This window comes from Ctenocephalides felis, unplaced genomic scaffold, assembly GCF_003426905.1.
Source record: "Ctenocephalides felis isolate EL2017-DRISC unplaced genomic scaffold, ASM342690v1 CF-g0.4_SCAFFOLD_03570, whole genome shotgun sequence".
NCBI lineage: Eukaryota > Metazoa > Arthropoda > Insecta > Siphonaptera > Pulicidae > Ctenocephalides > Ctenocephalides felis.
In genome coordinates, this window is record NW_020539724.1 from 7,188,820 (window position 1) to 7,200,745 (window position 11,926).

The 11,926-nt window shown below is 31.1% G+C and overlaps 1 protein-coding gene across 1 annotated transcript in view; it reads left to right on the forward strand.

Moving 5' to 3' along the window:
• LOC113382703 (receptor-type guanylate cyclase Gyc76C-like) overlaps positions 1 to 7,284 on the forward strand; it is a 46,599-nt gene extending 39,315 nt beyond the window's left edge. Inside the window, exons 10-23 of the mRNA XM_026620930.1 lie at positions 328 to 515; positions 1,880 to 2,170; positions 2,473 to 2,733; positions 3,162 to 3,233; positions 3,322 to 3,487; positions 3,558 to 3,710; positions 3,777 to 3,960; positions 4,038 to 4,178; positions 4,334 to 4,556; positions 5,181 to 5,325; positions 5,595 to 5,791; positions 5,860 to 6,007; positions 6,075 to 6,461; positions 6,593 to 7,284. Of these exons, the coding sequence (XP_026476715.1) occupies positions 328 to 515; positions 1,880 to 2,170; positions 2,473 to 2,733; positions 3,162 to 3,233; positions 3,322 to 3,487; positions 3,558 to 3,710; positions 3,777 to 3,960; positions 4,038 to 4,178; positions 4,334 to 4,556; positions 5,181 to 5,325; positions 5,595 to 5,791; positions 5,860 to 6,007; positions 6,075 to 6,461; positions 6,593 to 6,957 (2,921 nt within the window). The 3' untranslated portion in view covers positions 6,958 to 7,284. The remainder of the gene's footprint in view (positions 1 to 327; positions 516 to 1,879; positions 2,171 to 2,472; positions 2,734 to 3,161; positions 3,234 to 3,321; positions 3,488 to 3,557; positions 3,711 to 3,776; positions 3,961 to 4,037; positions 4,179 to 4,333; positions 4,557 to 5,180; positions 5,326 to 5,594; positions 5,792 to 5,859; positions 6,008 to 6,074; positions 6,462 to 6,592) is intronic.
• Positions 7,285 to 11,926: the final 4,642 nt, after the last annotated feature.

Here is an 11,926-nt window from a genome sequence, read left to right on the forward strand (position 1 = left end):
TTATTTTTTACTTCATGTTATTTTTTCACATACATTATATTTATTTCCATATCATTCTATTATGCACTTTGTTAAATTTTTTACCAACTTCATTTTTGAGCAATTTTTCAGGATATTTTTGCTTGGTAGCATATTCATTAGATTAGATCTATATTTTCAAGTAAAAACGGTTATGAATATACTTGTTTATCTATGACTATTACTTGATATAAACCAAGGTTTTTAACCTCATACACCACGTACTAATACCATAAGTTAAAAAAAGATAAAAAAAATATGTCCAGTCTTATTAAGATATATATTTATTTGATTGATTCTTCTTCCCAGGTGTGACTGGAGCGACGATAAGACTGGACAAAAATGGTGATTCGGAGGGCAATTTCTCTGTCCTGGCATTGAAGCCCTTCAACCTGACCCTGAGGGACGGCGGGACCAACTTTACCTGTGATCACTCAATGATTCCTGTTGGATATTTCCTGTCGACGCACACCGGCGGCGCCAGCGATTCATATCCGGTGCGTGGGAAACACCGGTAACATTCGGTCGTTTATTTTTTTCTTTTCTATTTGGTATTAAAAAAAGAATTAGTAACATTTATCAAAATCTAGTAACAATAATTAATAGATTAATTTCGTAGCAATAATGAAAGATATTATAATTTGTGACGAACATAATTTTATTTTTTCAGACGCAAATTCAGCGTATTGGCGGCTTCTTAAATGTGATTTATATGTTATAAAAATCTTTTTGGACGTAAAACATATAAGTCATATTTAAGCAGCCGCCAAAATATAAAAATAAAATTATGTTTGCGTACAAAATTTTTATTAATATTATATTTAATAACTGGTCCGCCAAATAACCTTTTTTGGTATATCTATAAAAAAACACTGAATATTGTCTCAAACTCATTTTTTGAAAGTACAATCCTTACGGTTTGTTTTTTGTTTGAAAATAACCCTCTTTAGGCCTTTTGGTGTGAAATGGCAATGGGATCTCTTTTTGTTCTTTCCTGAATCGAGTTTATTTTAACTCACCCTCTTATAATAGTATATTATATTTTATGGCTATATAACCATGGTCTATATTCTATAATTGGAATATATAGATGAATGTTTATATTTACTTTATACATTCTGGCTAGGTTCCAAACCTTTGTTTAGTGCACAAAAATCTGTCCAAAATACTTACAATTAAATAAGTATATAATATATATTATATATTTAAAATTCATGCTGCAAATTATATGCTTTTAGTTAGTAAGTACTGATATATAATATTTTTTGTTATTAGTAAATTAAAATTATAATTCGAATCTTAATTAAATGCATGGCTTTTCTATGAAAATAACCAATGATTATGATGGTATTATTTTGTTAAGTTTATTGACATTTAAATAATTTAATAATAATTTTTCAATAATGATAATCCTCACATTCAATTTTCAATGAAGTAAAAAATTATGGTCGATGATAATATGAATATATCATCAATTTATTTGAACTATAGACTTTTCTACAAAAATCTGGAACACAGATGGAAATATGGAACTTTCCAGCTCATCCAGGACATTTGACCAAATTATTGCAATAATTTTCATTTTATTCCATACTTTTTTGTTTGAAAATATTTTATTAGCTTTTCTACGTATCTTTTTTACTTTACCTTACGGACGTAACTTCTTTGGTCTATTTATGAGTAAAAAAGATCAATCCTTTCATAGTGTCTTTTGAATGTCGTTTGATATTTTCCTAGTTTTACTATTATATGACGTCTATACCCTTGGATATTTAATCCGATTAATTTAAAATCCTCCCACACTTATTACGTTATCAAATCAATACCAAACTCATCGTGAACTTTATATTTATAAATTCAGGCTTATCAAATCAACCGACGTCTTCTGGTGGACTGGCCGAATGGTGTCCGACCTGAGGATGAACCTTCTTGCGGTTTCCTGAACGAGCAGTGTCCAAAAGACGATTCTCATGTGAATAGTTTAGTTGCTGCAGGAGCCCTGGCGGTTACTTTATTCTGCACCAGTGTTATTATAATGAGTATTTATCGAAAATGGAAGATTGAACAAGAAATTGAAGGTCTGCTGTGGATGATAGATATACATGAGATACATGGATATTTTGGGAATGATATTGTGTCGTCACCCAGTAAGGTTAGTGGAAGTTGTATATTTGCATCTACAAGAGTTATATTCTGAGTCACCAAAAGACTTAATCGTTCAGCAATGGTATGCTTATTCCAACGTGCAGAATTTAGCTACTGGTTCTATTCAGTTATTTGAAATCTTTTAGAGTTTTCTTCAAATTCATTGGACTCTATAGTTGCTTCAAGATTTTTACTGAATTTCAATTTAACAACTGTTTTAACCCATCCACTTGTTTTTTTTATAGTGTTATCAATATGTGTATAAAATTTCTCCAATAAATCTTTATTACCAATGTTTCTTTTTTCCAGTTATCTCTAGCAAGTGCGGCATCGTTCGGTTCACGTTGCAGCAATCAATTATTTACTGCAACTGCAAAATTCAGAGGTGTAGTTGTACGAGTCAAAGAGTTGAAATTCTCCAAAAAGAAAGATATATCCAGAGAAATAATGAAGGAGATGAGGCTCCTTCGTGAACTGAGACACGACAATGTCAATTCGTTTATTGGAGCTTGTGTCGAACCCATGAGGGTGCTACTGGTCACTGATTATTGCGCTAAGGGTAGTCTTTATGTAAGTGAAGTAATTGTAGTAGACATAATTCATATGTGAATCTATTTGATTATTTATTATAATTTATTTGCTTCACCTGTGTGCACGAGTGTCGTCTATGGACGACCACCAGACTAGATGCTGACTTCTAGTTCTAGTTTTGGCATTCTGGGTTAAATTATTGAGAATTCTAGTTTGTTATAATACTATAGTATTATAGAAGTATATATTTTTACTAAATGTGGTTTATTAGCTCGTACAGTAGTATCACTTCTGTATAAAAATTTCAATTTAATTAAAATTTGGAATAACCATAAAGTTTCAATCGTTTTAAAATTAACTTATTAAGAAGATTATTATTTATTTAGATAAAACTTTTTTTTCTATATTAACTATATAAAATTCATTAAAATATTTTTATTTATTCATGTATGAATTTTTTTTTGCAGGATATAATTGAAAATGAAGATATAAAATTAGATGAAATGTTCATAGCATCATTAATACACGATTTAATTAAGGTGAGCACAATTAAAGCACAATTTAATCAAGAAAATTAATTTGAATAATGTATTTATATTGATATTAATATATATTATTTATTTCTAGGGAATGCTTTACATTCATGCTTCTCCTTTAATTTGCCACGGAAATTTAAAGTCTTCGAATTGTGTTGTAACATCACGATGGATGTTACAAGTTGCAGACTTTGGTCTGCACGAATTGAGACATTGTGCAGAAAGCGATTCAATAGGCGAACACCAGTATTATCACAGTAAGAAAATATATATAACTTAATATTAATAATACTATTCTTTATACTATTTTATATTGATCTTTTGCAGATTTATTTTGGAAAGCTCCAGAATTATTGAGAAGCCCGATGCAAAATATCCGCGGCACTCAGAAAGGAGATGTTTATAGTTTTGCAATTATTTTATATGAAATTCTAGGTAGAAGAGGGCCTTTTGGTTGCTCCTCGCCTAGAGAACCTAAAGGTAACTACATTTAGGAAAAAAATCAACTTTTATTTGATTATTTCATTTGTTTATTTTTATTTATAGATATAATAGAATTAGTCAAAAATCCAGTCACACAACTGAGGCCTGATGTATCCTTGTTACGTGAAGGCGATTGTTGTGCAGACTATATTTTAGCTGTGATGCAGGATTGTTGGAATGAAATTCCTGATCAGAGGCCTGATTTTACCTCTGTACGCGCCAGACTGAAAAAAATGCGCGGGGGAAAGTCAGTACTTCATTTATAATCATTATAAATTCAGATTTATAGACAGGTATATAGATAAACATATAATATATTTGTAGATCAAGAAACATTATGGACCAAATGATGGAAATGATGGAAAAGTATGCTAATAATTTAGAAGATATTGTCAGTGAGAGAACGAGATTGCTTTGCGAAGAGAAGCGTAAAACTGAAGACTTACTTCATAGAATGCTACCAGAGTAAGTAACTATATAGTTAAATAAAGTGATGTTATATATATATATATATATATATATATATATATATATATAATACATATTTATATAGTTTTGTATATATATATATATATATATATATTTATATTATTATTATCATTATTATGATTTATTCCCAGGCCAGTAGCTGAAAGACTGACCAAAGGCCACGGTGTCGAACCAGTATCCTTTGATTCTGTGACCATTTACTTCAGTGATATCGTAGGATTTACAGCAATGTCGGCAGAAAGTACGCCGTTACAAGTAGTCAACTTTTTAAATGATCTCTACACTGTTTTCGACAGGATAATTAAAGGATATGATGTCTACAAAGTGGAAACTATTGGAGATGCTTATATGGTGGTAAGTGGATTATTGATAATTCTTATTTTTATCAAAAACCAAGTAGCAAATTAAAGTAAAAGGATTGCTGTTTGAATATAATATTGCTGTCTTCCATCTATAACAAAGGTTCATCGAATACTTTTTGAACTCAAAACATTTGAGTAATCTATTTAATAATTTATTAATTAGTCATGCTTGTTATAAATTATATATTGGATGGAGGGAGAATGAAATCATTGATTTTTTTATCATAGATTGAAAAGAAATACATTTTTAGGTAGCCAATATATAGAAGTTGAAGACTTTGCTAAGTCTGGCGTTCGTTTTAACAGTAGAAGGGGCGCGCCTTGTTATAAAGTTCTTATAAAAGTATTATTTCAGTTTCAATCCTATATCTTTTCCAATAATATATATATATATATATATATATATATATATATATACAACATTGTTCATTTCAATATTTTATGCCTGGAGATTACTTAATTTGAATTATATCATTATTGAATGCATGGATTTTATTTAATTTGAATGATATCAAGTTGAAACCATGATATTAGAATTTGCCTATTATATCTATTTACAATTATTTTTTTATTTATATGATTTATAAATAATTTCTATTACATATTTCGTTTTTAGGTATCTGGTTTACCAATAAAGAACGATGATAGGCATGTCGGGGAAATTGCATCAATGTCCTTAGACTTACTTGCTGCCGTAAGAACACATCAAATATCACACAGACCTAATGAAACACTTAAATTACGTATTGGAGTTCATACAGGTAATATATCTAATTAATTTAAGTAATCAATTCATTTTTAATTTGACTAATTTGGTAATCAATTCATCAGCAATTTGTTTGGCTAATCATTAAGATAATTAATTTAGTACTTAGTAGAATAATTTATTATTGATTCTTATGACTACTACTATATTAAAAAAGGTACAATTAATTGATTGAAAGTTTTCTTGTGCTTTAATAATTTGGCATCAGTTTAATAACATAATATTTGTTCTTAAATAAAATGTCAATTTTAATTATTTTTTTAGGGCCTGTGGTTGCCGGTGTTGTGGGTTTGACCATGCCACGGTATTGCTTATTTGGAGACACCGTAAATACGGCTTCTAGAATGGAAAGCAATGGTGAACCTTTGAAAATTCATGTATCTCCTCAATGTAAAGCTGCCTTGGATAAATTGGGTGGCTATGTGACCGAGGAACGTGGTTTGGTGCCCATGAAGGGAAAGGTCAGTCATTAATTTTAATTGTCATAGTACCAATTGTATATAGTTATCAATATTTTTTCTCTTTTTAGGGTCATGTACTGACGTACTGGTTGGTGGGAGCAACTGAAAAGGCTATTCAAAAACGTGATGTAGATTTAGGTGAATTACCTCCATTGTTTTGTAGACCAAGGCGTAGTCCAAAATTAGCCAGCGATTCACGACGTCCATCTTTAGTTGGTGAGTGCATCTAAATATATTTAAGTCTTATAACTCACTATTTTCTAACAAATTTCTTTTACCCCAGGATCCTGCAGCCGTCGTCAATCAATAGTTCCGCGCGGAAGCAGCATTAGTTTAAGCGTGACAAATGCTTCTACAGTTTCTAATCGCCGAGTAGATCGTGCTCCCCTTTATCTATCTGGAGGCGGCCAAACTAACGCTACACATGCCTCCAATAACAGCACGGAGCAGCAATCACGATCGTCATTACCACGTACTACCGAGGAAGTTTTGTGGGAAAAAGAATCTCGACCTACTAATAGAACCACCAAGCGTTTAAGAGAATCTCGATCGTTGGATCCATTCCCTGTTTTGGGCACTAGGAGGAGGTCAAGTTGTCCTGCTGCTGCTGGTTGTGATAGGCCAAGTGCATCGAGGTCTTTGGAGAATTGTAGACTGACTGCATTGAGTGGTAAGTAGTAATAAAAACTAGTTGTAAAAAATGTAAGAGTCAAGTAAAAGTTTATGTATAGTTATGCAATTGTTTCTTTGGAAATATTATTTGTAGGTGTAAGTAATTTGATATATTTCATTTCCCCCCAGGGCGTCGAAATTCAGCTAGGAGAGATTCTTCCGGAGGTCGTTGCCAAAATGGTAGTGCAGTGGTTCTTCAATCCCAAGACGACCAAGATCAGGATCCAGCCAGACCTTTACTATCCCAGTCTGCACGTGTCGAAATCGCCTGGGCTGCAAAGAGGTGGCGGTCGCTCGAAGCAGTCTTACCAGCCGCTGCTGCGGTGGCAGCTGGCAACCAGGATGGCAGGAAACCACCTACCAGAGCTTCTTTAAGGAACTGGCTGTTTGGTTTATTTGGAGGAAACGGATTCAGGAATAGCGATTTGTCGCTTAGGAAGGCTGTGCTTACAGGATACACGGATATGCAACCTGAAAAGGAAAGCATAGTTTGAGATTTTAGTTCTGGGGTATGTAGGCTTGCAATGTGCATGCTCTTAATTTCTGTTATTGTGTTCGGTTCAGGTGATAGATCCATATTAATTGAGGATTAATTACATTTTTTACAATGAATTTGATAAATCTAATTCAGCGTCAAAAATCTTTTCACAAATAAATCATATACAAAATTATATACAATACGCAATATACATACAAAATTTCTTTACAGAATTTACCAAGTTTTAGATTACCAACATTGTTACATTTTTAGCTAGTCGATGCATTTGAATTAGATTTATCAGAATTTTATTTGGGACTAATTTGTATTGATTTCATATTGAAAGGCACATAAATTAATTCTCCTAAAATAAATTGAACTTGAATCATTCAAATTTTATATAATTTCTATTTTCAAACATTGAATTTTATACAATTTCTGATATTATCTAAAAGATTCAATTAAAATCATTTGTTTACAATTGATTATCCACAGTTTTATGCAAAATGTAATCTATTGCAGAAATTATGAACTAATATTGATTTGCTGTAATATCATTGATACCAGTTTTAATTATGTAAATAATGTTGCGAATGAATAATAATAATGAAAGAAAGGTTGTTTGCATGTGAGTAAATATAGAATATATAGATGTTTTTAATTAAAATCTTATTTGAACAAATTTTATTTATAAATGTATTTTTTAAAAAACATGGATATAATTCCACGGAACTAAAAAGTGCCATTCTGTAAAAATGACAGATTAATAAGAGCTGGAAAATATATTTGGCGTTTTATCAAAACTGTTGTAATTATGTATTTATTATTATTAATTTTGTTATCATAAATGTGTAATCTTTACTTTGAAACTAATAAGAATCTGTATTACTAAATGTGAAATTGTTCCTAAAATTTTAAGTCAGTCATTTTAAAGCGCAATTTTTAGTCTTGCAATTTTTTTTAAACAACTCCCATAAAGTGATAGAAAATTAAGAATCATATTACTATGTGTAAATAATTTGTATAAAGTTTGTGTGTGTGTTATGTTAAATGTTGCTTCATATATATTATTATGTTGTATACTTTAATTATTGATAAGAGTGAGGTCCTAAACAAAATTCATAGTCATTAGAATGTTAGAAGGATCTTGAGGTCTTGAAGACCTCTGAAATATGTTAATATATGTGTATATATGCATATATTCATCTATATGTGTACGTTTATTATTCACTATTCCATATTGTTTATATTTAAATGTAAAAGTATGAAGCCATAGTTTATGAATTATTGTGATATTGTACATCTGCTATATTTTATATATTATATAATATTTGGATATTAAGAATGAATTTATTTTCCATTCTGACACTTGATATGAATAAATTTATATGCCATAATAGCTGCATTCTTAATTAATACTTGTGTTATATATATATTCAGGCGAACTAGTTCATGGTTTCAACTTGATATCATAATCAAGTCAAATGTGTTGGAAAGAATCCGTGGATAGTAGTCCATGGATTGAACTTGATATCATTTCCCATACAAAAGCCAGCTAGGTCATATATAATAATGTATAAATCAATATATACATTTGTATATCCATTTCCCATACAAACTAAGGCAGCTAGGCCATATATAATCGTGTATAAATCAATATATACATTTATATATCCATTTCCCATACAAATTAAAGCAGCTAGGCCATATATAATAAAGTAGAAATCAATATATACATTTATATATCCATTTCCCATACAAACTAAGGCAGCTAGGCCATATATAATCATGTATAAATCAATATATACATTTATATATCATTTTTCTATATAAACCAAGACAGCTAGTCCATATATAATGATGAAAAAAAAAACAATATATAAAACCGTGGACAGGATTTAATTTGAAATATTAATACCGTTTGAACTGTCAAACGGTCGGTGGCGACATCTAACACAGAACCATATGAACCCGGTAGTCACTACGTAGTTCCTCACGAACTGGGAACAATTTTGCATAGAGGCGCTGCATGCAATCGCCTTAGAATCATAGGAATCTTATTGGATTCCTTTTCACGCAAGAACTGTCAAACGTTAGTTCCTCACGAATTGGGAACGATTTAGCATAGAGGCGCTGCATGCAATCGCCTCTATGAACCTAGAAATCTTATTGGATTCCTTTATAGGCTTTTATATATAATTATGGTCCTGGCTTAGGAGTAATATCAATATATACATTTATATATCGCTTTATACAGCATTAGATATATAATTATTGTACCGGTTTTGAAGGAATATCAATATATACATTTATATATCGCTTTATACAGCATTAGATATATAATTATTGTACCGGTTTTGAAGGAATATCAAAATATACATTTATATATTGCTTTATACGCCTTTAGATATATAATTATGATCTTGCCTTAAGAGAATTATCAATATATACATCTCTATATCTTATACGCTACTAGATATATAATTATGGCCCCGGTTTGAGAGGAATGTCAATGTATATATATATATATATATATATATACATATACATATATACATACATTTCCCATACAAGCAAAGGCAGCTAGGCCAAATTTAATCATGTATAAATCAATATATACATTTATATATCCATTTTCCATACAAACTAAGGCAGCTAGGCCAAATATAATCATGTATAAATTAATATATACATTTATATATCCATTTTCCATACAAACTAAGGCAGCTAGGCCACATGTAATAATGTATAAATCAATATATACATTTATATATCTATTTCTTATACAAACCAAGGCGGTTAGTCCATATATAATGATAGAAAAAACAATATATAAATCCGTGGATAGCTTTTTGTTCTTTCGATGTCGGCTCTTCCTATCCCTGGATTCAACTTGGCGGTAGTTCCTCACGACTTGGGAACGATTTTGCATAGAGGCGCTGCATGCAATCGCCTCTATGAATCTAAAAATCTTATTGGATTCCTTTATAAGCAATTATATATAATTGTGGTTCAGGCTTAGATGAAATATTTATATATATATATTTTAATTATATATTATATTTTATAATTTTATTATATAATTATATATTATAATATATTTTTAATTAAAATAAACTTTCTACATTCGACGCATTGGCTGTTTTATTCATTTCAATATGTTCAACGTCGAACAAAAAATCCTAAAGACATATATATATATATATATATATATATATATATATATATATATATATCGAATTTTCATATATAATAAGGCAGTTACCTCATATATAATGATGGTAAAAGCAATATATACATTTATATATTTATTTCCCATACAAATTAAGGTCTTGTATAATGATTCATGTAGATATAGTTGTTGATTCTTTAGTAATTGACTAAGATATTGACCAACACTATCCTTAATTTTTTTTATCAATTTTTAATTATTTATCATGCCTAATTACTAAGAATACTAATACTTTCAATTAAAAAGTGTCAAATGCTATAATTTTTATAATTTATAACTATTATTTATATATTTCAAGCAATATTTTAATGTTTATTTAAAATTTATTGAAAAAATAAACTAAAATACTTAATAAATTTCCTTGGAGATTCGAACTCGAAATCCAAAAACGAGAACAATCGCCATTGCGACCGAAGCCATTTAACAGCCTCGTCCATTTCACCACCTGTGAAAAAGTGATTGATTTTGGTACATGTGTGAACAATATCTTCACATACCTCCCTCGCCATTTAACTTGTTAAAAAACCCCATATGCACCCTTCGGATTCGAACCAGCCTCCTTCTGATTAGAATCTAGTTTAGCGCTCCAACCGTCTCGGCCACGGCGACGAAGAGTTTCGCCTGCTAATACTGGAAGGACATTCTTCGACGACTGACCATCATGATTCAAGTCAAGGTCACAGGGGGATGATATGAAAAAATTAAATTTTCACCTAGGGGGTTGAAAGTGGGCTCATTCGATTCTGCTGGTCCTTGCGAATTTCAAGCGGGGGGTTACAGGGGGGAAAATTTTGTCCGTTTTTCGCTCAGGAGAGCAGAAAATCGACTTTTTGTAAATTTTACGGTTTTTCTATGGGAATTTTTGGGGAGATTTTGTGCTGACCTTGTCGTGGTCAAGGTCAAGGTCAAGGTTACCTTGAAAACGCAAAAATTTTTCAAAAGGCGTTTTCAAGGTAACCTTGACCTTGACCACGACAAGGTCAGCACAAAATCTCCCCAAAAATTCCCATAGAAAAACCGTAAAATTTACAAAAAGTCGATTTTCTGCTCTCCTGAGCAAAAAACGGACAAAATTTTCCCCCCTGTAACCCCCCGCTCGAAATTCGCAAGGACCAGCAGAATCGAATGAGCCCACTTTCAACCCCTAGGTGAAAATTTGATTTTTTCATATCATCCCCCTGTGACCTTGACTTGAATCATGATGGTCAGTCGTCGAAGAATGTCCTTCCAGTATTAGCAGGCGGAAACTCTTCGTCGCCGTGGCCGAGACGGTTGGAGCGCTAAACTAGACTCTAATCAGAAGGAGGCTGGTTCGAATCCGAAGGGTGCATATGGGGTTTTTTAACAAGTTAAATGGCGAGGGAGGTATGTGAAGATATTGTTCACACATGTACCAAAATCAATCAATTGTACACCAAATGAAGGAGGTCGTTAAATGGCTTCGGTTGCAATGGCAATCGTTCCTGTTTTGGGTTTCAAGTTCTAATCCAGAAGCAAATTTATTGAGAAATTCAAATGAACATACAAACTTCTTCAAGTTTGACTTATTAAAATAAATAAATTAAAAATCCATGTTATTTATGGTAAAATTGGTGTAATAAATAAGTTGAAAAGCCATTTCAGATTTTTTAGCATAATTCGTAACTATTATTTATATATTATGAGTAGTATGTGCATATAGCACACGCTTTGAAATACTGCTTTTGTAATACTTCTGTCAGGTCTATCAGAACCTCATTAGTCGTATCTTTTC